A 26,336-nucleotide genomic window follows, 5' to 3' on the forward strand; every position below is an offset into this window, starting at 1 on the left:
ATGTTAATTTGTCTTCTTTTACGTTTGCATCTTAAGGGCGTGAGAATGCCTATATCCCCATATGGTTGACAACACTGGGTAGCACGAAAATTTAATTTTTCCTCAAGCTAACTGACGAGATAAGTAGTAATCGAGATTATCACGAATTTTGTTACTACTGAGCTTTTAGCCCTCAAAAACTCAGCGACTCTGAACCAACTTGCCTGCTGCAAATGAGACCTCTACCTTTCCGCGCGCTCTCCTACCCGACGGCAGAGGGCGCTGGCCAAGACGAGCCTCTCTCCTGTGGTCCTAATCGGCTTCCCAGGCACAGCGCGCACGCGCATATTTCACTCCAGGTGTCCAGCTTTATGCCTGATAGATGCCTCCTGGGCCGCGCTCAGTGCACAGTTTTAAAACCAGACCTGTTTTCGGGGAAAAGTAGTGTATTCCCTGGACTCAGAGCGCCTCTGGGGCTTAGGGGTGGGAGCGTGTGGGGTGGGCCTAGAAGGGTTGGACGACGCGGCGCGTCGGGCAGCTCATACGGGCGGGGCGGGGCGGGGCGGGGCGGGGCGGGACCCGCAAGGTCTTGGGCGTCGCTTGCCGGTGGGGCCAGACTCGGGCGCGAAGCCCCTGACCGAACAGGTATGGAGGCAGCGACCCTGGCAGCCGTCTCATCGCCGCCCCCCACCCCCCGCGCGTGCTCATGAGGTTCCCGGCGGGGCACTGGGGGCTCGGTGCTGGTCTGGGGGTAGCATGGATCCCGGTGTGCTGGACAGGGAACGGCAGGGTGGGCCGCAACGGGGGGTGGTCGTCAGTCTGGGTCTGGACTGGTCCCACCCAAAAGAGCGCTCAACCTGGCGGTGTTCTCCAGGGGTCAGAGTGATTGAGCCTCCGAATTTCTCCGGGACTGCAAAGGTCCCCCCTCCTTTCCTGGGCGCGTCCGAGGCACCCCTGAACCCATTCCGAGCCACAGGTTTCCTTGTGGACACATGGTTGAGAAGTTTGTGTCAAACAAAAATAATAGAAAACGTAGAGGACTCAAGCATGGAGGCATGGATATGGGTTTGGTGTGTCCGTGTTTCCTGCTGCTGGGGTCCGCCTTACCTGGCAGGGTGACCCTTGAGAAGTGATCTTGCGCATTCCTCTTGTCTTTAGGCAGAACCAGAGCTAAATTACACAGATGAGGAACCTCGCTGTATTTAAAGAAGCAGTGATTTAGAAACTTAACTCATTTATTGCAGTTAGGAGAGCAGCAAGCCCAGTATTGACCATTTACTAATCTAGTGGGCTTGTTACTGAGAGTCCAGCCATGAGACTGACATTCTTTACTTGGTGTACTGCCGAAGCCTGAGCCATCGGAATGTTAATACATTTTTTTAAAAGGCATTTTGTGCTCAGATATGTTTAGAAACTTAATGGTTAAAGTTTTCTCCACTGCTGAGTATTTCAGAGCCATTAATATGGTAATGGCATTACCAGGAGTCTCCCACTGGAAGTGTAGTGTGGAGAGTTTTTCAGATTTGAGCTAGAAATACTGTTTTCCTTGGGTGCTGCCCTGTTTTACATCTGATAGATCCCCAGAAGTGCAGTTCCAGAATAAGAAACTCGAGGCTTGGGAAGGGCCGTGTAGGTCAGTGTTTTTGAATTTCAGTGGTGCATGCACCTGGGGGGTCTTGTTAAAATACTGATTCTGGTTGGTTGTACATTTACTTCTAACAAGTTCCGGAGTGATGTTGCTGCTGCTGCTGGTACGTGGACCACACCTTGAGTAGCAAGTGTATAGATCACTGGATTGAAAATCAGAAAAGATGTTCTGCTTCTTGCTTTCCAGAACAATCTAAAACATTGTGATTCTAGTTCAGTTATCCATGTGATAGTTGAAGTCCATCTAAAATATTCTTGCCCAGTGGCCAGTTTGGGCTTGAACATTCCTAATAATGGAAAATTTACTGCATATGTGGAATCCCCTTTTATCTTTGGATAGTTCAATAAGGAAGTTTTGTTGCTGAAATACATCTCTGCAACCTCCATGCTGTGGTCCTAGGTTATCTCTTAGAACTGTGTAGAAAAAAAATGTTATCTCTCTTAAAAAGGTGACTTCTAAAGCATTAGATGACAGCTGTGCCTACCAAGTTTTCTACACACGAAATTGCCTTTAATTCTCCATGATGTTGTTTCAATCTTTTATTTTCTATTAGTCCTACTTGGAGTGTAGTGGGGTTTTAGCTGGATGCTGAAGGATGGATCGTGGTTTGCAAGACTAGAGAAAGCATCCTAGGCAGCTGACAGTAGTGCGGAGATGACAGTGCATAAGTCAGATCCAGGACTGTTTGGCTCAAGTAAGAGATGGTCTGTTAGTGAAAGATTTTGGGCAAGTGAGATAAATGGGCAAAGCAGATATTTCAGGGTGTATAGTTTCCTTACTGTGGTGTATAATGTGGTTGGAAATGGGGAAGGAGAGAGGCAGGGAGCCAAATATGCTTCATGTGTTAGTAATAGAGGATTAGCTTACTGATAATAGTAATGCCTTATATTGAGGTATAATATTTTGCAGATTACAGAATCTTTCACGGGTATAATTTCATTTGACTTAATAATCCTGGGAGGTAGACAGAGCAGCTGTTACCGTGTGTTAAAGAAGAGGCACCAAAGACGAAAAATGATTTGTTGTAACTCTCAAAGCTATTAAATGGCAGACCAAAGTGATGACAGTAGTAATGGAGGAAAAAGGAAGGCCACAGGAGGCAATACTAAGGGACAATTGATAAGTTTGGCCTGATCAACATGGGGGTACAAGGGAGAAGAAGTTTTTAGGGAGGAGTCAAAATAGTTGGGCGAAGCACTGTACCATTGACAACTGCCACTATAGGTTTTGCTGTGCCATCTTTATCATTGCTAGTGGCTTCCTGGAGTTATGGTTTGGGAGGGGCTGTAGTAAAGGATTCCCAGGTTGCTTAGCCCCTCTCTAGATACTGGGTGGTACTGTGGGACTTGAGTTATCTGTCCCATACCAAGGGAAATGAGAACTGGGTCCTTAGTGTCCCCTGAGGAGGTAAGTGCTGAGTAGTTGACTGGTTAAAATGTATTTAGGGCTTGCCATCTTGCAGACACTAAATTTGACTTTCTGTCATTTTTATTTTGAAGTTTAGGGTTGTATCAGTTGCACTTGGCCAATGGACAGATTTGATGTACAGTCTGACTTCCCCAAGCTCCTACATATCCCCCGGGCGGGGGTTCATTGAAGCAGAGACTGGACCCTTGTCACACCCAGAACCTCATGAGAGTTGTTTTCCCAGCAGACCTGAACTTTCTTTAGAGCCTAGAGGTCTCTCTGTGGTCCTTTTACTCTGGAAGCATGTGAGATTGAGAGTTAGCGTCACTGCCTGATTCTGTAGGACCTGGGGCTGTCTCTGCCTTGTTGGTTTTTTATGCTCCTATCCGGAGAGGAAAGAGCTACCTCTGCTGGAGTGAGGGTGTGCGTGACTCCAGCATACACTGAGCGTGTACTGGTAACTTCCTCCGTGGTGGTGGTCTTCAAAGGTGGAGCTACTCCATGGGAAGCTGTGAGAGCAAACATGTATCCCTAGAGCCTGGTGTTGGTTCAGGCATCTATTCAGCATTGAGTGCCTTCCTTGTCCAGTGCTCAGGAGTCTGAGGTGAATAAGAAATCTCTGCCCTGGAGGAATTCACGATGGGCTAAGGGAAGCACTATTGTAAGTAAAATGTGGTATCGTAGGAGATATGTCCAAAATGCTATGTGATGGCAGAGGAGTGACTAACTAGCTCTGCATGGAGGTGTCAGGGGGAATCCCCAGGAAAGAGATGAGAACTGAGCTGAGCCTTGAAGCTGAGGAGAGAAAATGGCCCTGTTGACAGTGGCAACATATTCAGAGGCATAAGGGGGAGGGTATGTGAATCCAAGGGGCTAGAATATAAGAGAACTTTGGGATCAGAGGAGAGGTGATTGATGGGACTAGATTCATAACAAAGCCAGGTTTTAAATGGCTTGCAGTGCTGTGCACAGAAGATTCAATTTGGTGGGCAGGGGAACCAGTGGAGGGTGATGAGATTATATTTTGGGAAGCAAACTGTGGCCTAGGCATGGCCTAGGCATGGTCTAAGGCCAAACTAAGGATAGCTCAGGGGGGATGGGAAGGAGTGGGGTGAATCTGAGGGATTGGAGACAGAATTAACCTGACGTAGTGAGTAATTGGCTATTGGGAACAGTAGAGAGGGAGTTGCTGAGGATGAGTCGCTTTCTGTTTTGGGTGGATGGTGGTGCCAGTAGTAAAGAGGGAATGTGGGGGGGGGGGCGGAGACAGTGTTGGATTATGTTGAACTTGGGCACTTAGCAGACAGGCAGAAATGTGGATCTGAGGTTCAGAGGAGTCAGTTTACGGGCAGTAGGTGTGAGTGGTGGTCGGTGCTGTGGGATTAAATTAGTCCAGCCGTGCTTATGGGGGGCTGAAGGTGACGGGAGGTGAGAAGGATTGGTACACAAAGTGAGAGAGAATGTTGTCCAGGAAGCTAGGAGAGGAAAAAGTTCCAGGACTAGCACCAGCAGCCTCAGATGCCACAGGGAGATCACTAGGATGAGCTTGGAAAATGCACCTTGAGGTCAGGCAGTTAGTTAGGAGGTTGTAGCCGCCAGAACTCTTACTGTTTTAGTGTGAGCGGCTTCAGTGGAGTGGTAGGGCCAGGAGCTGGGTAGACTGAGGGATGCATGTGAAGTGAGGGTAGGGTGGGTGTACTTGTTGAATGGTTTGGCGGGGGAGGAAGAAAAAGAGATGGTGGCAGCTTGCCGAGAAGGGTAACAGAGACTAGAAGCAGTTTTCTTCTGCAAGAGTAGAAGAGTCTTGTGCATAGGTTACATGATGGTGTGTGAGAGCCAGTTAGGGAGGGTGTGATTGAAGGCACAAGGGAAATGCATGTTAAATCAGGTTCTCAGAGAAGGTGGAAGGGTTGGCCCTGAAAAGAAGGGTTCATCATTTCCTTTGAAGAGGAATGACAGAAGAAAGGAAAGAATGTAAGGAGAAAGAGGCAATGACTACTGCAGATACATCTAAATTTGCAAAGGAATTCTTATCTCATAGGCTCAGTTTCTTTCTCTATGAGGTTATGTGCTGTGAGAGTGACAGTGCAGGTATGGGCTCAGACTGCAGTAGGGACTTGGAAGTTGTATGGGAAACTTGAAACAGCTGTCCAGAGGAAAGGGAGAGACAGCAGACTTGGGGTGCCCTCTGACCTACACTGTAGTCTCTCCTCCCTCTTCCTGATGATAACAATGGCTGGTGTTTATTGAGTGCTGCGTAGCAGGCACTCTGCTACGTGCTCTTCAGTCATTCTTAATGTGATTTTTACCATGGCCCTGTTAGAAAAGCACTGTTATTTCCTCTGTTTCACAGAAGAGGAAATTGAGGCATGTAGGGTAACTTAGGCTCAGTTGTAGTTTTATGTTTGATGAATCTCTTTTGCAGAAATGGCATTCCTTCCCTTGAGGCATCAGAGAAGGCAGAAATTTAATTTAAACTCCTAATATGTGTACCTCAAGGGGCTGGAGTCCAGGGCTGCTAACAAGGTGGTCTGACTGCGCCAGTCTGTGGGCGTGATCGTGGCCTGAGGCAGCAGGCTGGTGAGGTCAGTGTTGCTGCTGGCTTTTCACAACTGTGGAGGGGCTTCTGAAGCCCTTGAGTGATAGCTCAGCATCCTGACTAGACAGACCAGTGACTAATAGTGTAAGGTACTGTAGGCTGAGACTGTCACTTGAGGTAGTGAATAAGAAAAATGATTTTGTCTCTGTCAGCCAGAAAAAGAGTTTTTTTCCTGCCATTATAATGCTAGAAATATCTATAAACTTACACAATAGCATAGATTACTAACACTCACCTTGTGTGTTTTCTCTGCTGGTGTGGTAGTTAGAATTTGCAGGTAAGGCGCACACCTGACTTGAGTGAGAGGGGAAAATGGTGGGATGGCATGGATAGAGGAGAAATGGACTTACCTTTCTCTGCTGCAGCCACTGGAGCATCATTTCCCTGTCCTTCCTCTTGAGGTTGCCATGGATACGCCTTTGCGCGGTGACTTGAGATTGATTTCCATTATGATCAGATGATGACGTGCATTTAAAAAGAGAAAGGACAGAAAGCTCTGATTCTGGGGAGTGGCCAGGGAGCTGCCCAAAAGGGAGAGCCCAGCACAGCCCAGGTGGCTATGGCTTTGTTGGCTGCTTTGGCTTTTGCTGAAGTTGTGAAATGGTGCATCTCTCTTTTTAGAGCGCAGGCTCAGGGTTCTCTGTCTGCAGGGTCCTAGTGCCAGGGCTTACTTGCTAGTTGATTCATGGGGAGGAACCAGCAGGAACTTCAAACTGGTTGTTATGTGGGACCCCTGCTAGCACTGAGAGGGTTGCACTGTGGGCGTAGCACTGTGGGCGTGATCGTGGCCTGAGGCAGCAGGCTGGTGAGGTCAGTGTTCCTGCTGGCTTTTCACAACTGTGGAGGGGCTTCTGAAGCCCTTGAGTACAGCCCTGCGCTCCAGTGCCTCTTGCCTTCCTGCAAAAGGTCTTTTATTGAGGATGAGTGTGGCAGGTTGTGTAGCTTTCCTTGCTGGACCTTGGAGGTCTGGACCCTTTGGGGGTTGGCCTGGCAGTCACTGGGTATTCCTGGGTCGGGGGGATACTTTGTGGGGAGGTAGACCTATATGCAGATTGGGAGTGGGCTGCAGACATTTGTGGGGATAATGAGCTAGAGAGGTAAAGAAGGTCCATTTAGGGGCAAGGCCCTCTCTGTATGAGATCTGTAAAGCAGAAACAGGAGTAGGACCTAGGAACAAAAGACTCTGTATGTGTCTCCTTCCTGGGTTCCTGTGTGTGTCTGGAATCCAGCCTTCCAAACTTCTAGCCCCACACCCCCTCAGCCTCCATTCCCCACTCAGTGAGCATACCCTGTGCTTTTCTGAGGGACTTCATCCACACTTACCTCTTCCCTACTAGTCCTTTCAGAGATGTACAACTTTAGTCTTTAGGAGATCTGGTTCTTGTTAATTACCATTGTATTTCATTTTATCTCTGTAGCCAAACTAGTCATGCCCAGTGCCTAATGTGTAGTTCAGTTCAAGTGTGTGGACCCCACTGTGAGACTGCCTGGATTTCAGAACAGCTCCTTTATGAGTGGGATCAGGGAAAGCAAACAGTTGGGTTAGCTCAGGTCAAGATTAGGTGAGGTGAGACAAGAAGAGGTTAAGGGCTCAAAGGATGCTAGGATGCCAGTAAAAGCAAGGTAGCAATGGTACAGGCAGGGTTCCAAAGAGGCTTTTCCTCCTCACTTTTTTCTCCTGAATCCCCAGATATGAAAGGAAATCTACCTGTTTTCCTTTCGTATTCTTAAATGTTCTGCAAGACCATTAATAACCTATTTATCAGACAGATTTTTTTCTTCTCTTCCATTTTCCTAGACATTTTAGTATCTAATATCATTGGGGAGGAAAATGGATTAGAAATCCAGGAGTATCTGCCTTCTCCCTGGCTGAGGAGTAACTCGGACCTGTCCTCTGTGACATGAGGTGGGGCCCAGAGGTGCTGTGGAAGGATTGTGTACCTGTCAGATGTGCCCCCTGCCATTTTCCCGCCATGAGACTCAGAGTGAGCTGTTTGACTTCTGAGCCTCAAGTCCATAACCTGTGGATTGGGGATAAAGGAATCTGTTTTGTCTGCGTGACAGGCACAGTTTGGAAGGAAATAGTGAAATGTGTGTTAGTATTACCCAGGTAAATTTGCCCCAGAGGAGGCCCTAAGAACAAGACTTACTTTCTCCTAACATGGTCAGTTTCCCTTCCCATCCCCCCTACCCAGTTCTTTTATTTTTAAATATTTATAATTGAAATTTTCCACTCCCTACCCAATGCTGTTAATGTTTTCAATCATTATTCTTCTATTACTCATGCTTGAAAACTCCCGTTTATTCATTCATTCACTTATTTGTGCATTCATTTATTCATGTGGCATTTGAGTTGCTGCTGTGTGCAAGTCATCATTGATGCACCCTCTCAATAATAGTGAAGATGATGCTACAGTTCCTTGGGCACATATTCTGTGCCAAGCACTGTGCTAAATGCTTTGCTTTAATCTTATTGAATCCTCACAACACCCCTGTGGGGCAGGCATTATTTCCCCTTTTTCTCAGATGAAGTAACCTGGGCTCTGAGTTAAATATCTTGACCAGAGTCGTACAGGTGAAGGAGTAGGAGAACCAAAGCTGAACCCAGGTGTGTCTGTCTCTGGAGCCCGTGCGGGCCCGCTGCCTCTCTCCGCGTGTCTGATCTGTCTACGGGCCTTCCCAGGACTTACTGGAACTGCCTCTAAATGGGCCCTTTTCCTTTTCTCTCTCTCTCTCAGGAGCCTGGTTCAGGCCCTCTTTACCCCTTGCTCATTATTTCAGCAGACCTCTTGCTGTTACCCCATTTTTAAAAAAAGATTTTACTTGTTTTAGAAGGAAGAGGGAGGGAGGAAGTGAGGGAGAGAAACATTGATCATTTGCCTCTCGCGCATGCCCTGACTGGGGACTGAATCTGAAACCTAGGCATGTGCCCTGCAACCCAGGCATGTGCCATGACCAGTAATTGAACAGGCAGCATTTCACTTTGTGGAACTACGCCCAACCAGCTGAGCCACACCGGTCAGGGCATGTTATCCCCATTTTACCAAGTTGCTCCGGTCTCCACTCCATCCTGCTTGGCATCGGTTCGATCTTCCTAAAGCAGTTTCCATTACGCTAGTCTCCTGCTCAGGAAGAGGCTGGCTTCCTGGTGTAACTGGGTCAAGTCCATCTATCTCTATGCGATGTTAAACTCCTTCACTAGCCACACTTACTGTCTAATATATCTCAATATTAATGTGTTTATTTAGTCAATGAATATTTGACTCCATGAGCTAAGGGTGATGGGATCGTAAGGAGGAAAAGTTGTGGGCTCTGCTTTACAAGGCTTGTCGTTTAATAGGAAAGCTCATCTTGAATTCCTCACCTCTGTCCAGCTAGTGTTCTTTGATATGCCCGAGTGAAGCGAAACTGTTTCCGTCTCTGTTCATACTGTGTTCATAACATGAAGTGTTTGTAGGTCTTTCCACATATCAAAAAAAACACCCCCCCAACAACCCTCAAGTACGAGGCAGAATCAGGCACCCTTTTCTTTCTATCTCCTCTTTCTCCTGTCTGTGATCCTCATATTTATTGTCTAGATATTTTATTTGAAGACTTACATACCATCTCTGGTTATGACAGGTGGTTCTTCGCACTTCTACAACTTCTAGACTTTTTACAAAGCACTTTTATGTGCTTTATCTAATTCAAGCCTCATAACATTAGTGTAGATAATTATTCCAATGTTATAGGAGAAGAAACAGCCTCCAAGAAGCTAGGTGACTGCATATACCCGTGTGGCCAGTGAGTTGTGAGGTTGCTCTTAGAGCTGAGCCCTTTTGACTCTCTGAAGGCAGCTTGATGTAGAGGAAGAGTATGGCCTCAGAAGCCTGGTGACATGTGTGATGGCAGTGAGGATGTGCAGAGGGTTCAGTCCAGGCTATGGTCCAGTTTTGGGTCCACTCCTCATCTTCTGTGTAACTCTAGGGAAGTGGCCCAGTTCTCTAAGCCGCCGCTTCCTTTCAGCATTGTTCCTGGCTTGTCTTTCCATGGTGTTAACTGTGATGTCCAAATATGATGATAAGAACATTGTTATTAGCTAACTTTTGTTGAATGCTTACTAAATACCAGGTGATGTCTTCAATATTTTATATGGATTATCTCAGCTAGTCCTCACAACAGCTCTCTATGTTCCTTGATTGTTCCCAGTTGGCAGATGAGAAGATTGAGGCACAAAGATATTAAGTGGACCAAATTTATGTAGCTACCAAGTGGATGTAAACAGCCAGAGTCTAAAACCAAGAGTCTCTGTAGACTGTGAAGTGTTCTGCACGTGGGAAGTCCATGCTGTAAGGACCCGCGTGGCTCTGCCCCCCCGTGTAATGGTGTTTAGGGAAGACAGGAGGCCGGCCACGTGGAGATTTTGCAGGGGAGGAGAGAGATGGTTTCCTGGGGGATCTGCCCAGGACTGAAGATGTGGAGAGGTGTTTTGGGACCTTAGATCTGGCTCTCGGCCACCATTGTACTACTAAAGGGCTATCTGGCTTGCCTTAGCAAGAGGGTGGAGTGTAGGAAGACCCAGGGAAGCCCAGTTCAGACAAGTGAGGTATCTTCTAGGCCCGGCAGTGGGTACCACACCCAGTGGAGCCATAGGTCAGATCCCAGGCCAACCTTGTTGGCTACTTAGTGGCAGGAACCCTGATCTTTTGGTGCCTAGCCCATGTTAGATGGGTGAATGAATGATATGGTATTGTTACATAGCCTTCTGGAGACCTTTCTCTAGAATGCACAATCTTACTAAATTAAACATTTTTCATTATAAAAGTAATGCATGGTTAAAGAAATTTTGTGCACTACAGAAATATAGAAAATAAACCATCTTGCCATTTCTGTTAAGGAGATGCCTAGGAGGCAAGGCCAGGAGTACAAGGGTCAGGTGTCAGGTAAACTGGGCCTTGTGCTTCTGACCCTTATGGAATCCAGTTGAACCTGATAATCTTGAGGTTCAGAGCCTGACCCTGTATAACATCCAGAAGGGAGAAGAGTGACTGGCAGCCTTTGCCAGCATGGGGGACTGCGGTATTGACTTGATTTGCTGTGTGCGTGAAGTTGCCTCTGGCACTGCCCTTCCTTTGCTGGATGTTGGGGAGGGCCTATGTAAGATTGAAATCCAGACCCTAATGTAACGGGTTTGGACCCCCAATGCAGAGTTTGGTGAGAGGAGGGAGAAAGCACCGGAAAAGGGGGTGAAAGACCCTTATTTTGGCTCTCTGGAGGCCCCCGGCACCTGATGGTGCTGAAGTGTCACTTGATGCTTTTGGGCCTGCTGAGGCCTCACATCCTAGAGGAAGGCCAGTGTGGTTAGGGTGATAGTCCTGGGCCTAGGACAGCGTACTCCGGAGATAAGTGCTGAGGGCCTGTGGCTGGGCCTAGCCCCCTAGTCCCTGCCCTTGTTGTCTGGCCCAGGTGAAGAATGTGGGCACTAGGACCCAGAGGCTAGCACGGTTCCTGACAAGTCTAGAGCAGCACTAGCGCAGAGTGAGACTCATCAGCTGGCAAGAAGGATTCTCCGTGTCTCTGGGTTCAGGAATCCTCTGGCAGCAGAGGGGACGTGCTCCCCAGTCCCCATCTCTGTCCCCACCTCTATCGCGGCAGGCCAATGGACTGGGGAGGGCCACGTCTGATAGCTCCAGTGTCTGTCCGAGAGGGCCAGCAGCCCTGACCCTCCTGCCTAGGCTTCTGCCTTTGCTCTCTGTCTTCGGCCAGCTGGGGAGGGGGTAGAGGCCTTGAGCAACATGGCCCAGAGCAAGAGGCACGTGTATAGCCGGGTAAGTGGCCCTGATCCGGGATGGCCCTAGGAGGGCCGCTGAAAGGCTTGGGTGCCTGTGGACATTGCTGTGGGGGCTGGGGAGACAGGCTGGAGCTGGGAGGGGGCCACTCGCAGCCCTGATAGTGTTAGGCTGGACTGGCTTCCCCTCCCAGAGTTGAGCCCTCAGTGGGGACTAGTGAGGCCTGACCTTTGACTTTAACTGGACCTCAGGGTAGGGGCTCCTGAAAGGGGGACCAGATGTCTTTGGGACTCTGAAAGGAGTCGGTGGATTGGAATGGCTTTACAGTGAAGCCTTTCTTTAGAGCCGCTTTGTTGTTTGTCCCTTGCTTTCTCTCCTGGCCATGATTGATTCTGTCCCCACTGTTGTGTCCACCTGGTGCTGAGAGGCTGATTAGGGCTGGGAGGTTGGGGAGAGTCTTTTAAGTTTGGGGCAGCCTTGATGCCACTGTCAGCTCCTTTTATTGAAAGGTCCACAAGAGACACCCTGCCTCTCTCAGGTACGATTTGGGGTCCTGGAGCCCCTGGGAGCTCCTAACCTTCCTCAGCTCCCTGGATGAGCTCTTTGGGGAAACGGGTTGGGGAGTGACAGGCTCTGGCACAGCTCCCTTCTGAAGCCAGGTGGGGGCATCGGAAGGGAGCCCTGTGGAGTCGTTGAGACCATGGTGTCACTTCTTCATGCCTCATTCATTTGTTTGCTGCAAGGCCCCTGGTTCATGGAGCTGCTATTGCTGAAAATGGCTCAGGTGTGATTTTCTTCTAAACCATGGGCCTATTTGGGACCTAATTTCATGCTGTGTCCTGTCATCACTGGTGTGTCAGAAGCCAAGAGCTTCCCAAGGACAGTGTTTAGTCTCTTCTTTTACCTTGTCCATCCTCGGGGTGATAAGCCATCCGTTTGGACCAGTGGGCAGAATGTTGGGGGCAGATCTGAGGTACTTGATTTACCTGGTCTTTGTTTTACTTTTTGTAGCAGCATAACGTGGGGGAAGGATCTCCAGAGCTGGAGGAGTAGAGAGTTGATAGAACAGTACCCAGGTCAGGAAGAAGGGAATTAAATGGTTGGAATGGGCTGCAGGGAAGCAGCCCGGAGTGTCATGGTAGGCGTGTGGATGGGTGTCAGGGAGTCAGGTCACGAAGGAGTGGTGGTGACCTGAGGGCTGGGAGGAGGCGCAGTTGTGTGCTTGTGGAAGGGAGAGGCCTAAAAGCCATCTGAACCCAGGGAAGACAGGCAGCAGTGGGGAGGGGAACAGGATTCGGTGGGGTCGCCTACTGAATCGCCTGTCTTTCCAGCTCAGGTTCCTGAGTCAGAGCATTGGGTTGCGGGGAGCCTGGTCTAAACTGAGTTATTTGCTTGAGCTTCATTCCCTTCTTGGTGGGGGGCAGGGGGGCACTGCTCCTGAGAAAGCAGCCATGTGGTGACATTCACAGATCTATTGATGAATTCTGATTTGTTACAAAATTTAAATATTAACTCTTAAAAATTCTGGCAGTTTCCAGAGGAGTTTAGAGAAGTCTTAGAAGAACACGTCACTGACATTTTTCAGAAAGGAATTTGGGGGTCCACTTCACCCTGTACATGGGATTCAGGAAGGTGACTCCTGGTTCTTCCTGGGTCCAGGATCCTGACTGGGGCCTTCATATGCATTGGGGCAACACCCTTGCTCTGAGCCTATACCTGTGTGTTTGCATGTGTTTTTCAGACACCCAGCGGCGGCAGGATGAGTGCAGAGGCGAGTGCCCGGCCTCTGCGAGTGGGCTCCCGTGTGGAGGTGATTGGAAAAGGGCACCGAGGCACTGTGGCTTACGTCGGAGCCACACTCTTTGCCACTGGCAAATGGGTAGGCGTGATCCTGGATGAAGCAAAGGGCAAGAACGATGGGACTGTCCAAGGCAGGAGGTACTTCACGTGTGAGGAAGGGCACGGCATCTTTGTGCGCCAGTCCCAGGTACTCACGCCCTACCTTCCTGTGTCTGTGTGGGCATGCACTGCACGTACATGCAAACGCACACATGTTCACGTGCTGTGTTGCATGCGCAGCTGGTGTGTTGGTGCCCCCTTTCCCTGGGCATGAGCATAAGTCTCTGGTTGGGCAGATGGGAGGCAGTGGGGGAGGGAAGATGGGAGATATATCCCTAGGGTGCTGCCCTGTACCCCAGGCTTGTCTGGGGCCTGGGGAGGGGCCACGTGACAGTGTGGCAGTCTTCATCTGGCTGTATCGAATCTGTTCTGTGGCCTCAGATCCAGGTGTTTGAAGATGGAGCAGATACTACTTCCCCAGAGACACCTGATTCTTCTGCCTCAAAGGCCCTCAGAAGAGGTAACAACCCCCCACTTAAGTTGCCCCTCCACATCCAAGAATCCCCAGGACTTCCCTCAGTACATGGGGCTGCAGTGGATCCTGAGATGTTTCTGTCACCACCATCTTCTCTTGTTACAACTCTCTTATTCACCATAATGTTCTCTTGTTTTCTACAGAGGGAACTGACTCAGCTACAAAGACCAGCAAACTGGTGAGTGATTGGGGGTGGGAGTGGGAAGTATTAGAGAAAAGGAGGGGAAGGAGATAGAAAGGAAGGAGACTCGGTGCCAGGCAGGTAGAAGCGGTAGGTAAGTAAACTGAGATAGCCTTCCAGTCTCCGTCCTCCCCGAGAAGGAAGCCTTCTGGGTGTGAGTTGCTGTTTTATGGATGAGTAAAGGTGGTAGCAGGGAACAGCTATTAGGGCCCAGGAGTCCCAGGTCAAATGGCATGATACGAAGGATAGGTCTGATCCTAGTATGTTATTGTCAGCTTCCCGCCTTTTGGTACCCAAGGCTGTCAAGATCTAAAGGGGCTGAGGGAAAGGGTAAGGTAGGAGCTAGAGGCAGAAGGAGCTTTCCTGTCCACAAGTGAATGGTAAGGAGCTGGGCCCTCTGCCACCTGTTTGAGGCGGTGTGAGAGGGCCCATCCTAGCTCTCTTTTGCTGCTCTGCACAGGGTGTGTGAGGTGGGGTTCGGACTCTCCAGCTTTTCTGGACCAGGGTATGGACATCCTAGAAGCTGATCGTTGAGGGACCCCCTCACCTCACTTACCCAGAGTGTAACAGTGATTTGATTCGCCCTTTGCCGGAGTATGCCTAAGTTGTTATTAATACTTACACCCAGGATGTCTGGCCAGCTAGCACAGTGTGATGTCTGTTCTCTAACTCTTCCCTTTCCTACTCCTCATGCAGCGGGGACTGAAGCCTAAGAAGGTGGTGTGTTTACTATTTGTGCCTGGGTGGGTGAGGGCTCTGAGCCCCCTCCCCAGCTGTCCTGCATGTCTTGGGCTGCTGCATGCATGTATGTGTGACCTTGGGCTGGGATGGCCAGAGGAAATGGCGGCCTTGGCTTTCAGAGTTCCTTTGAAGGGCTGCAAGGATATCAGGCACAGTGTCCAGGCCCAAGTAGCATTCACTAAGACAGTCCCTACACCTCCTTGCCTCAGAACTTCTAGTCAGAGACTGCTGGTGTTTGACTGTAAATAGCAGCAGCATGGAGTAGAGCCTTTACTGGGCTACGATGGGTTCTTTCTTAGCCCAAGCTTGGGGCAGTGAGAGGAGAGACTGGAGGGTTGGGGGTGTGCCAGCACCAAGTGAGGTGGTTGGGCAAGGAGGCAGGAGGTCAGGATCCCAGTAAGAACAGCCCCAAGTTGGAAAGTTTGAGGGTCTGTGCCTGCCTCTGGGTGGGCACTGCCACGAATGCCCACCTTCACTTTGTTCCACTAGACTTCCCCTCCTCTTCCGGTGTTGTGCCCAAGGCCCCCCTCCTACCCCTTGCAGCCTTCTGTCAACCACTGTTGGAGTGGGGCTGACTTCTTTGGTTGCTACCATGACCACTTCCTCACACCACCCCCTGCCTCGGGCCTGTGCCCAGGCTGTCTCTGACCTGCATGTGCCTGTCTGACCTGTACTGTGCTATGTACGACTCTGTGGTTTCCTTGTCGCCAGTCTGTCTTAGGCCTTTCTGACCTTGCATGGAGAGCTGTTGGGTGGGGGCAGTGGGAGGGGAGAGGAAAGCATCTTCCTTTCAACTCCTGGTTGGTGATGGGTCCACACTTTTGAAGTCTTGCCATGGAACAGACCACATGCTGGTACTTGCTTAGGGGTCCTGGCTCGGGTGGGAATGGGGGTGTAAGAAGGAGAAGAATGCTAGTCTAGTCTACAGGATGTTGGGCCCATTCCAGGTCATAGAGTCTTGGTTTCTTCCCTTGATTATTGTCTCCTGGTTGGGGTTCCTCTCACATCAGGCCCCTGGATAGAGAAGAGTATGGACCTGCATTCCGATGTCTGTGGAGTTCTGGCCAACAGCCTGATCCGATGCTGGCGGGGCCTGAGCCAGGCCCAAATCCTGGGGTTTTGGCAGCTGCCTGGAGAATTGTGGCAGAGCCCTGACTGGGCTGCCCGAGCTGGGATATAGTGCCTTTTTGCTCGTGGTGCAGTGTCAGTCAAGTAAAGTCCCCCCCATCCCTGTCTCCAGTGTTCTCGCACAGCAGATCTCTTCACCCAGGCCCCCTGCTCTCACCGCCCCCCCCCCCCCGGGGGGAAGGGGAACTAACTCTAGAACAAAAGAATGTACTTGAGAGGGAGGGCAGAAAAGAACCCAGATGTCTCTGCAAGGTCCCCAGTCCTTTCTGGAAGCACTTTGGAGACAGGCTTTAACTTGCCTACAGCCAGGGGAGGGTTTGGGAGAGGAGCCAAACACTGTCATTAGAACCGTTGTTGAAGGTCCCCAAGGCTTCTCTGTCTCACTGTGTGCCCCTCAGAGCTGCTGCCGATGCTGATGCAAGAGGGCTGCTTTGGGTGTGTGTGTGTCATGAGAAGAGACACAAGTAGAGTTGATGGCATTGAGGACTGGGGAGAGTATGAGTATGAATGAGGCTGATGGAACAGTAAGACGCTGCATCCCTGCCCAGTAATGCCCTGGCCCCAGAGGGTACCATTTCTGGAATGGTCCCTAGCCCAGTTTCTTGGAACAAACACTTGGGGGGGTGGGGATGGTGGAGAAGGGAGAGGGAGGGAGGAGCCAGACCTTGTTCTTTGGAGGAAGAAGCAGGGCGGGCTCTGCACAGGACTTTGTCCAGTCATGAGGAGGAGGAGGAGGAGTCATCAGAGTCAGGTGGTTGCTAGGTGACGGAGGAGCAGTGGCTCCACCCCCAAGAAGCAGAAGAGGGTGGGTGCATGACGTCAGGTGGAGCTGGTGCTGCGGCCACTGAGGCTGCCATAAGCCTAAGCTGGAAAACTGGGCCGGGTGCCTCTCTGGTGCCTGCTGGAGTCTGGCTGTCCCTCTGCGAATCTGTGGGGCTTCTGCATCTGTGCCGCAGCCGTTTGAGGCTGGGGAGCTGTTGGTCAGGAAGCTGAGGCTGCTTTGTTGGGATTTGATGCACTAATCTCCTGTCTCCGCCGCCTTTTCCTCTGTTCGGTCTCTTTCCCTCCCTCCCTCCCTCCATCTGTCCTTCCTCTGTGTGTCCATCCTCCTCTGTCCTTCCTCTTTCCTGTCCTGGCTTTCTTTGGTTTTCTGCAATGATGAGACAGGCACCGACAGCCCGAAAGGTACTCTTGCTTGTTCTGGTCCTGCTGCTGGGTTGCCAGGGCGATGGTGGCAGCAGGCTGCTGGGGTGGGGGTGGAGGCTGATTGACTTCGTCTGTCTACCTGGTTGGGGGAGGAGGGTGGAGATGACGGTGGGGGCAGCGAGAGGTCTGTGTCACTCCCATGCCCCACGCCCTGAGCATTTTGCTCCCTGCCCTGCCTGCTTTTGGCTCTGACTGAATCTGTGTTCTGGGCCTTGTACCCAGTCGCCTTAGAGGCTTGGGGTTCAGGCAGCTTCTGCTGCAAAGCAGCTCCGGGAGAGTTTCCTGTAAGAGAATCTGGGGAAGCAGGTCCAGATGTCTCCGCGCCTCTAGCAGGCCTCCCTCCCTTGACCTTTGCTAGAATGACTATTGGTTGTACTCCCAGCACCCTTCCCCCACCAAGGTTTATGTCAAGGGACTTTTTCCCAGGGTAAGATGAGGACCCTAGAATACTTTTTGATCTACAGCTGTGGAGGCTTAGCTCAGGATAAGAGGGGTGGGGGTTGGTCTCCTTGGGCTCAATGTCTCCTAGGAACGAGTCCCAAGCCAAATCTTGTCTTTGCTGGAGCCATGAGACACTAGGTATCAAGAACGCTACCTGGGAGTGGGAGCTAACCATCCATTTACAGCTCTGCAGTAATCTGAGGGGACTCTGGGTTTGGTCTAGGGCAGTAGTTAAGTGTGCTGCTGCCACCCCCACCTCCTTTCTGGCAGCGGGGTGGGGTTACTTTGAGCTCTGAACTTCTGGCTAATGCAGTATTGATGGTCTTGACACCTGAGCCCTCTGCCCTGGGGATGGAGACTGCTGTGGGATCTGTTCCTGGGTGGGGGAGGGGGTGTGGGGGGAGGGGAGGGAAGACAGCAGTGTTGTTCTGTTTGGGGGGCTGAGCTCCCTCTGTTGGGTTTGCATCAGTCCTCTCTGGGCCCATGTTATCATCAGTCTTGTCTACATGGTATTTCTTGGGGGTCCTCTGTGGATTCTGGCACTTGCTGGAAGGGGGCTGACCTGGGAAAGCCCCTGGGAGGGGTGGGGTGGGCAGGGCCTCTGGCTGTTTGCAGAAGGCCTGGTCTCTGGAGACCTTCTCTACCAGCTGCTGCCTTTGGTCTCCCGTGGCTCAGCCTAGGAGACCAAGGTTCTGGGATTTCCAGTGTTTGAAGGGGTGAGGTATGCAAGGGTTGGGCGTAAGTGGGGGAAGGAACCAGTGGGGAACCAGAGTTTGAGTTCCTGGAGTGGCAACAAAGTGATTCACTGGAGGGGGGTGGGGGATGGGGTAGGGAGAGGGCGTGGCTAATCGGAGCCCCATTCCTGTTACTTCTTCTGCTCTCACTGCTGTCCCTTTTGCTGTCTGTCTTTGTGCCATCACCCTTTCTTTCCTGACTACTTCTCCTCTGGCTCCTGTTGCCTGTCCAGACCACAGCTCGGCGGCCCAAGGTGAGAAAAACCAGGCCTCTGTGCAAGCCATTGCGGAGTGCACACGCATTTCAGGCATGTGCATGTATGTGGGCATGTGTATGGCCAAGTAAAAGTTGGTCACAGTGCATCCTGGGTGCTTTTTTCATGGGAGGGGACTGAAGGTAGTGACAGGCCACTCCTAGGAAAATGACATCTGACTTTTGGGAGGATACCTGAGCCAGTAGCTTGAATGCAAAAAGAAATAAGAGTAGTTGTGGTTCGTTAAGGCAGGCTTGCATGAAGAAGGGCATTTTGACTAGCTTTGATGGGGACAGGGGCTGAAAGAGAGGTGAAGAACTTGGCCTTCCAAATGTCAGGGGACAAGGAGGCAAACGTGCCTGTTGATGCGTGTGGTCTCTGAGTGTCCGCCAGCCCGCCAGGAGAGCTCAGAGCTCAGCACTGCCTGGGAGAGCGCTGCACGGGTCTGGTTGCTCCAGGACTGGGGGCTTTGGGGTAGCGGCGCCCGACCAGAGCCTCTGTCTTCTGGACGGGAGATGACAGAAGGGTTGGCTGTGCTGACCTTGTTTCAAGGGGGAGTCTGTGAACACAACTTTAACCTTGACCCTTTTACCTGCAGGGTCCCTTGAAATAGACCAAGTGAGGGAAAGTCAGCTTGACTCCCAAAGAGCAGGGGGTCCTAGCAGGGATATAGAGCCTGGTGCCCCACATATAGCCTGGCCTTCTCTAGAAACATGAAAAAGAACCAAGTACATTCCACATGGAGGCACCTCTTATCGCTGGGGAAGGAGGGTGTAGGCCCCGAGCCATGATAGGATTGGGAGTGTTAAACTGCTAGAGTGATCACAAGTGGGTCGCAGAGGAGAGTTCTGGTGAGTAAGGAAGGGACCCTGCTCTAAGGGGGCAGCGTCAGGGCGGGGAGGAATGTGGGGTCGGGGCCAAGAAAGAGCCTTATAATCTTATGTCTTCTTCCATCCCTTCCTCCCCCTCCCCTCTATCTCCCTCCCTCCTCCCCGTCCTTGTCACTATCTCTGACTCTGTGGCACTTTCCTTCTCCCCTTTGCTTTGTATCACTGTTCTCATTGTTCTGATACTCTGTCTTTTTTTCTGTCTCCTTCCCTCACCATATTCTCATATTCTGTCTCGCACTCTTTCACCACGCCTGTCCTCTACTTTCTTTCTGGTCTGCCCCAACCCTCTGTGAACAGCCCACCCGCCCGGCCAGTAGTACTGGGGTGGCGGGAGCCAGTAGCTCCCTGGGCCCCTCTGGCTCGGCATCAGCGGGTGAGCTGAGTAGCAGTGAGCCCAGCACCCCGGCTCAGACTCCGCTGGCAGCGCCCATCATCCCCACACCAGCCCTCACCTCTCCTGGAGCAGTACCCCCACTTCCTTCCCCCTCCAAGGTAAGGACCGGGGTTGGAGTGAGGATGAACTGAGACGCACGGGGGCTTGTGACCCCTGGCAGATCTTGGAGATTTCCCAGGGTTGGGGAATTCCAGAATTTGGATCAGAAGGGTGGGGGCGGAGCATTTGGGTATCCTATCATTGACTAAGCTATCCTTCCCCCTGGGCCCTTTTTCCACAGCTTCCCCATATGTTTTGTTCTCTTCTCAGATGTTTATGTCATTTGCTTTTGACCCTGGGGCTGGAGTGAAGTTTGCACACATTCCTGTCCTTTCTGCTCCAGCTCAGCCTTGGCGAGGAGGGCAAGGGGGGGAGCAGTGGAGGCTGTGCACAGAATGAGGGGTCCCTCCTTTTTAGGAAGAGGAGGGGCTGAGGGCCCAGGTGCGGGACCTGGAGGAGAAGCTGGAGACCCTACGACTGAAAAGGGCAGAAGACAAGGCAAAGCTAAAAGAGTTGGAGAAACACAAGATCCAGCTGGAGCAGGTGCAAGAATGGAAGAGCAAAATGCAGGAGCAGCAGGCCGACCTGCAGCGGCGCCTCAAAGAGGCGCGGAAGGTGCAACTCGGGAGGAAAGGGGTGGCTGGGGAGGCGTGGGTTCCGAAACAGTGGACTGGAACTCAGCTGGAGCTGGAACCTGCAGCGTTCTGTGAGGTAGAGCACATGAGGCATCTCTCTGCTTGTGTCCCACCAACCTCCACCCCTCAGGAAGCCAAGGAGGCACTGGAGGCAAAGGAGCGCTACATGGAGGAGATGGCCGACACTGCCGATGCCATTGAGATGGCCACTCTGGACAAGGAGATGGCTGAGGAGCGGGCCGAGTCCCTGCAGCAAGAGGTGGAGGCGCTGAAGGAGCGTGTGGATGAGCTCACCACTGACTTGGAGATTCTCAAGGCTGAGATCGAAGAGAAGGGTAAGGGGCCAGGAGCTGCTGGGAAACACAGGGCGGGGTTAGAATCGTGTCTGAAAGTGCCTGTGGTTTTCCTCAGGCTCAGATGGGGCTGCATCCAGTTACCAACTCAAGCAACTCGAGGAGCAGAACGCCCGCCTGAAGGACGCCCTGGTGAGGTAGGGTCCCTTCACTGCCTGGCTCTGGAGCCCGCTCCCCTGTCCAGACACATTCAAGCGCCCGTTGCCCAGTGACTCTGACATTCGCTCCCCCTTCTCCTCACTTCCCCACAGGATGCGGGATCTCTCTTCCTCAGAGAAGCAGGAGCATGTGAAACTCCAGAAACTCATGGAAAAGAAGAACCAAGAGCTGGAAGTTGTTAGGCAACAGCGGGAACGGCTGCAGGAGGAGCTGAGCCAGGCAGAGAGCACCATCGATGAGCTCAAGGAACAGGTCTGGGGAGCCCAGCCCCTCTCCGAGAGACCCCAGCAGCACCCCCCCAGACTCTCCCATAGATGCCTCTCTCTCAGCACCTTTTAGTAGCCCTTCTCCCCATTCCTGTCATGTAACACAGGTGGACGCTGCCCTGGGTGCTGAGGAAATGGTGGAGATGCTAACAGACCGGAACCTGAATCTGGAAGAGAAAGTGCGGGAATTGAGAGAGACCGTGGGGGACTTGGTAAGAGGAGAGCAGACTCTGACTTCTGACCGGGACGGAGGGTGTTCAAAGGGACTTGCTGAGAGAGGGACTAACATGTGACCCCTGGCCTGCTACGCTGACCCTGCCTTTCCTTTGCCCCAACTCACTCGTGGTCTCCCAGGAAGCGATGAATGAGATGAACGATGAGCTGCAGGAGAATGCACGAGAGACGGAACTGGAGCTGCGGGAGCAGCTGGACATGGCAGGCGCCCGGGTCCGGGAGGCCCAGAAGCGTGTGGAGGCAGCTCAGGAGACAGTGGCAGACTATCAGCAAACCATCAAGAAATACCGCCAGCTGACCGCCCACCTACAGGTGCCTTTTCACCCCCCATGCTCCACCCATGATCACCCCAGGGCTCGCTCGTGACCCAGCTGTGTCTTACTGTCCGTCTCTGCTCCCAGGACGTGAATCGGGAACTAACAAACCAGCAGGAAGCATCTGTGGAGCGGCAGCAGCAGCCACCCCCGGAGACTTTTGACTTCAAAATCAAGTTTGCTGAGACGAAGGCTCATGCCAAGGTCAGGAAAGCAAGTGGACTGGAGAGAGGAGAGTGTTTGGGAGCCCAGCTTAAGTGTGGCTGTGGACTGGCCGGGTGGGTGGGTCCCTGGCAGGGGGTGCTTTGTGTGATGGTTTGGAAGACTCCTGGTGTGCATTTGTCCTAGAAGCAGGGGGCCTGGTAGAACGAGTCACAGAGGGTCTGGGACTCTCTCCAGCCCGGCTGAGTGCTTGCCTTCCTGTCCATCTTATAGGCAATTGAGATGGAACTGAGGCAGATGGAGGTGGCCCAGGCCAACCGGCACATGTCCCTGCTCACAACCTTCATGCCAGACAGTTTCCTTCGGCCTGGTGGGGACCATGACTGCGTCCTGGTGCTGCTGCTCATGCCTCGTCTCATTTGCAAGGTACAGCCAGTCATACATTCAGCAGGAACCTCTGGAACTTGCTGGGAACCAGGCCTCTAGGGAGCCAGTGAGTCCAGCAGTCAGCATCCCTGTGCACAGAGAGTTTATGATGTAGTGGAGGGATGGAGTCAGCAGAGTTGCAGATGGATTTGTGTTACAGATGGCCCGTTACAAAGGCGGGGTAGCTTCTCTGAGAGTGAACAGTTGGGGAGCTGATTTAGATGGAGGGCATTACTGAAGGAATAACATTTGGGATGAGATCCAGAAGATGGCCAGGAATTAGTGAGGAGAAAATTGTCAGGATGGCGTTCTAGTGGAAGGGTGGCTGGAGCAGCAGCTTCAGGCTTGCAGGAAAGAGCTTGGTGCTGCAGGTCCCACTCTCCTTTCATCCCCACATCTCAAACCCTCCCAGCCCCGGGTCTCCGCATCGCTTTCCTGTCCCCATGGGAGGCTTCCTGCCCATCTAAGAGCTGTTTCTGTTTTACCTGCCTCTCCCCCACCTCATAGTTGCTCAGGTCTGTGTTCTGTATTCCTGAGTCTGTGTTCTTCGTCCTTGCTCTGAGCCCCAGGCTCCTGGCACTTCTTTCCATAGGCAGAGCTGATTCGAAAGCAGGCCCAGGAGAAGTTTGAACTGAGTGAGAACTGTACAGAGCGGCCTGGTCTTCGAGGAGCTGCGGGGGAGCAGCTCAGCTTTGCCGCCGGGCTGGTGTACTCGCTGACTCTGCTGCAGGCCACGCTGCACCGCTACGAGCAGTAAGTGAGCCCCAGCCCCCGTTCAAGGCCAACAGGCCCCAGAGTGGCTGGAACGGAGATCACCTGGCAGACCCTGGCCTCACAGGCCCCTCTCTGGTTCCCAGTGCCCTCTCCCAGTGCAGCGTGGATGTGTATAAGAAGGTGGGCAGCCTCTACCCTGAGATGAGTGCCCATGAGCGCTCCTTGGACTTCCTCATTGAGCTGCTACACAAGGACCAGCTGGACGAGACCGTCAATGTTGAACCTCTCACTAAAGCCATCAAGTACTACCAGGTCTGGGGCGAGGATTCTGGCTTGGTGCAGGAGGGAAGCCAGGTTTTTTTTTCTGGGGCCATGGCTGGTGTAGCCCGGGTTGTGTGTCTGAGGGTTAGCTTGCTGTAGATGAACTCGCCTCAGGATGCAGCCCTTGGGGGTTTCGGGTTCTCACGCATCTCTAGAGTCCTGTGATGACTGGGGCTCAAACTGCGATTGGGGAGGAATTCCCCATCCTTCCAAGACCTAAAGGCTGTCTGTTTCTTTTTCATCTCTCAGCATCTGTACAGCATCCACCTTGCCGAACAGCCTGAGGACAGTACCATGCAGCTGGCGGACCACATAAAGGTGAAATGTCTGGGCTGGTGGTTGAGCCCCATGTAGAGGTCAGAACGGAGGTCATCAGGTCCAGAGGTCTGGCCCTGAGGGTGACTGGAACAGGGTCACTAAGGCCAGATCAGAGAAGACAGAGAACCTGCTTATGTATGGGGGTCGGCAGAAAGTGGGGACTTCTTAGAGATGCTGAGGGGACAGAAGGAGTCCTGTTGGGTGTTGACAAGCACATACTTCTGTCCTCACAGTTCACCCAGAGTGCCCTGGACTGCATGGGCGTGGAGGTGGGGCGACTGCGTGCTTTCTTGCAGGTGAGAGCTGTTTGAGCGCTTCTGCCTTCTTAGCTGCCCCATCCTCACCTCCAGTGCTAATGCTGACTTTGTGCCCCATCCATTTCTTGTACCCTGAGCAGGGTGGGCAGGAGGCTTCAGATATTGCCCTTCTGCTCCGGGACTTGGAAACATCTTGCAGTGACATCCGCCAGTTTTGCAAGAAGATCCGAAGGCGAATGCCAGGGACAGATGCTCCTGGGATCCCAGCTGCACTGGCCTTTGGACCACAGGTTCAGGGCTGTGAGGGAGGAAGGACAGGGGGCCGAGTAGATCAGGAGGGGCCTAGTACGTCCAATCTGGATCTGGACGGGGCAAGAATGGCTTCCAGGTAGCTGGGAGTGTGGTGCTGGACCCAGGGTGGGCTCCTGACTCTGGCCTGTTGCACAGGTATCCGACACACTCCTTGACTGCAGGAAACACTTGACATGGGTGGTGGCTGTGCTGCAGGAGGTGGCAGCTGCCGCTGCCCAGCTCATCGCCCCCCTGGCGGAAAATGAAGGCCTGCCTGTGGCTGCCTTAGAGGAGCTGGCTTTCAAAGCAAGCGAGCAGGTGGGCCTGGATGGCTGGGGAGGAGGCAGCAGGGAGTCAGGTGGCCAGTGTGAGGTTTTCACCACTGCTGCCCTTGGCTCCTGCAGATCTATGGGAGCCCCTCCAGCAGCCCCTACGAGTGTCTGCGTCAGTCCTGCACCATCCTCATCAGTACCATGAACAAGTTGGCCACAGCCATGCAGGAGGGAGAGTATGATGCTGAGCGGCCCCCCAGCAAGGTGGGTGGGAGCTCCTTGGTGGGGTTCCTGAGGCCTGGAGGAACAGGGCTAGCAGAGCTGCTGCTAGTTGTGGGAGGTCTGAGGGGTGGAGGAAGGAATCGAGAACACCATTGTGCTTACAAGGCAAGAAACTGGATCTCTCTGAAAGCAGCACATTGGTGATATCCTCTTCCCACCCCTACCTGCTGTCCCCACCTTGGCCCCTAGCCTCCCCCGGTTGAACTGCGGGCTGCAGCCCTTCGTGCAGAGATCACAGATGCTGAAGGCCTGGGCTTGAAGCTTGAAGATCGGGAGACAGTTATCAAGGAGCTGAAGAAGTCACTCAAGATCAAGGTGAGGGTAGGGTAGGCTCAGCATCTGGGGTCCAGGAAGTATCATGGGGTGCAGGGCAGCAGTGAGTGTTGGGGATCAGGACTGAGAAGGGTTGGGGCTAAGGGAAGAAGTGGCACCTATGATCAGTGGGGACTCTTGTGGGTCCTTAAGGAGCTTTCTATCTTGTGGTCTGTCCCGGGGGGGGGTTGTGGGAGGATGTAAAGTGATTAGAAGCTTCTGTCTTCATCCAGGGGGAGGAGCTGAGTGAGGCTAACGTGCGGCTGAGCCTCCTGGAGAAGAAGCTGGACAGTGCCGCCAAGGACGCAGATGAGCGCATCGAGAAAGTCCAGAACCGGCTAGAGGAGACCCAGGCACTGCTGCGGAAGAAGGAGAAGTCAGGCACTTCCCCGGGCCCTGCTTAGTTCAGTCCCCCCTCCTGCCAGCAGCTCTCTGCCTCCTAACCCAGCCCCTGCTCAGACCCTCTCATCGTGAGATTCCCCAGGGGAACACACGGCATTTTCTTTGCCCCTTGCCAGCCTGTTATATCGCCCCAGTCTGAGTGTGTATTGCCCCTGGTCCTCACCAGCAGGGTTACTCCAAGGACCTGTCAGGACTGAGAAGTGGTGTGGGGTCGTAGGGAAGGGACACGGCTGAGCCAGATTCTCTTTCACAGGGATTTTGAGGAGACAATGGATACCCTCCAGGCTGACATTGACCAGCTGGAGGCAGAGAAGACAGAGCTGAAGCACCGGCTGAACAGTCAGTCCAAGCGCACAATCGAGGGGCTGCGGGGGCCCCCTCCTTCGGGTACTGCTACACTGGTCTCTGGCATTGTTGGTGGTGAGTGCAGGGGGACAGGCAGCGCCAGCCCACGGGAGAGCGAACGGCCTCCCTCCTCCCTTGGCCTCAGTTTGACGTTGGCCCCCTACTCACCCCTCAGTGTTCATCCCAGCTTCACGCTGGCAGCTCTCACCAGGGTCTCACTTCTCCCAAAGATACGTGGAGAGCCCCTCTGAACAAGGTGGGGCGTTATCAAATTGTTGGTGTAGCTCAGAGTTATGAAGACAGTGGGACTCCACTAGATGTCCCTCTGGGCCTGCAGTCTGGCCTTTCTGGCCCAGCCTGGCATCCCAGAGGGCCAGCAGCCACAGCAGGCCGGGCTGACCCTGCTGTGGCAGCCAGCGGGCCTGAGGCTGCTCTTGGTTGCTCTTTTGCTCGGGCGTGTTTTCCCTGCAGAACTCGTGTGGCTCCCTGT

The 26,336-nt window shown here is 52.5% G+C and overlaps 1 protein-coding gene across 8 annotated transcripts in view; it reads left to right on the forward strand.

The window, feature by feature from the left end:
* Nucleotides 1-546: 546 nt before the first annotated feature.
* DCTN1 (dynactin subunit 1) overlaps nt 547-26,336 on the forward strand; it is a 29,192-nt gene continuing 3,402 nt past the window's right edge. The window contains exons 1-26 of one of the 8 annotated variants that reach the window (XM_045828920.1): nt 547-624; nt 13,143-13,388; nt 13,682-13,760; nt 13,919-13,953; nt 14,653-14,673; nt 16,993-17,010; nt 18,440-18,460; nt 19,648-19,842; nt 20,201-20,398; nt 20,549-20,753; nt 20,830-20,908; nt 21,023-21,182; nt 21,304-21,408; nt 21,551-21,742; nt 21,832-21,948; nt 22,180-22,332; nt 22,925-23,085; nt 23,190-23,358; nt 23,617-23,685; nt 23,919-23,981; nt 24,083-24,232; nt 24,390-24,551; nt 24,638-24,769; nt 24,977-25,102; nt 25,333-25,475; nt 25,755-25,921. In XM_045828920.1, coding sequence (XP_045684876.1) covers nt 13,161-13,388; nt 13,682-13,760; nt 13,919-13,953; nt 14,653-14,673; nt 16,993-17,010; nt 18,440-18,460; nt 19,648-19,842; nt 20,201-20,398; nt 20,549-20,753; nt 20,830-20,908; nt 21,023-21,182; nt 21,304-21,408; nt 21,551-21,742; nt 21,832-21,948; nt 22,180-22,332; nt 22,925-23,085; nt 23,190-23,358; nt 23,617-23,685; nt 23,919-23,981; nt 24,083-24,232; nt 24,390-24,551; nt 24,638-24,769; nt 24,977-25,102; nt 25,333-25,475; nt 25,755-25,921 — 3,148 coding nt within the window. In that variant the 5' untranslated portion in view covers nt 547-624; nt 13,143-13,160. Of the gene's footprint in view, nt 625-11,174; nt 11,441-13,142; nt 13,389-13,681; nt 13,761-13,918; nt 13,954-14,652; nt 14,674-16,965; nt 17,011-18,439; nt 18,461-19,647; nt 19,843-20,200; nt 20,399-20,548; nt 20,754-20,829; nt 20,909-21,022; nt 21,183-21,303; nt 21,409-21,550; nt 21,743-21,831; nt 21,949-22,179; nt 22,333-22,924; nt 23,086-23,189; nt 23,359-23,616; nt 23,686-23,918; nt 23,982-24,082; nt 24,233-24,389; nt 24,552-24,637; nt 24,770-24,976; nt 25,103-25,332; nt 25,476-25,754; nt 25,922-26,336 lie in introns of those variants that run through there. The other 7 variants (XM_045828915.1, XM_045828918.1, XM_045828916.1 and 4 more) reach the window with 7 other exon arrangements.

The sequence above is a fragment of the Phyllostomus hastatus genome, unplaced genomic scaffold, assembly GCF_019186645.2.
Source record: "Phyllostomus hastatus isolate PE091 unplaced genomic scaffold, TTU_PhHast_1.1 phas_scaffold_78, whole genome shotgun sequence".
Lineage (NCBI taxonomy): Eukaryota > Metazoa > Chordata > Mammalia > Chiroptera > Phyllostomidae > Phyllostomus > Phyllostomus hastatus.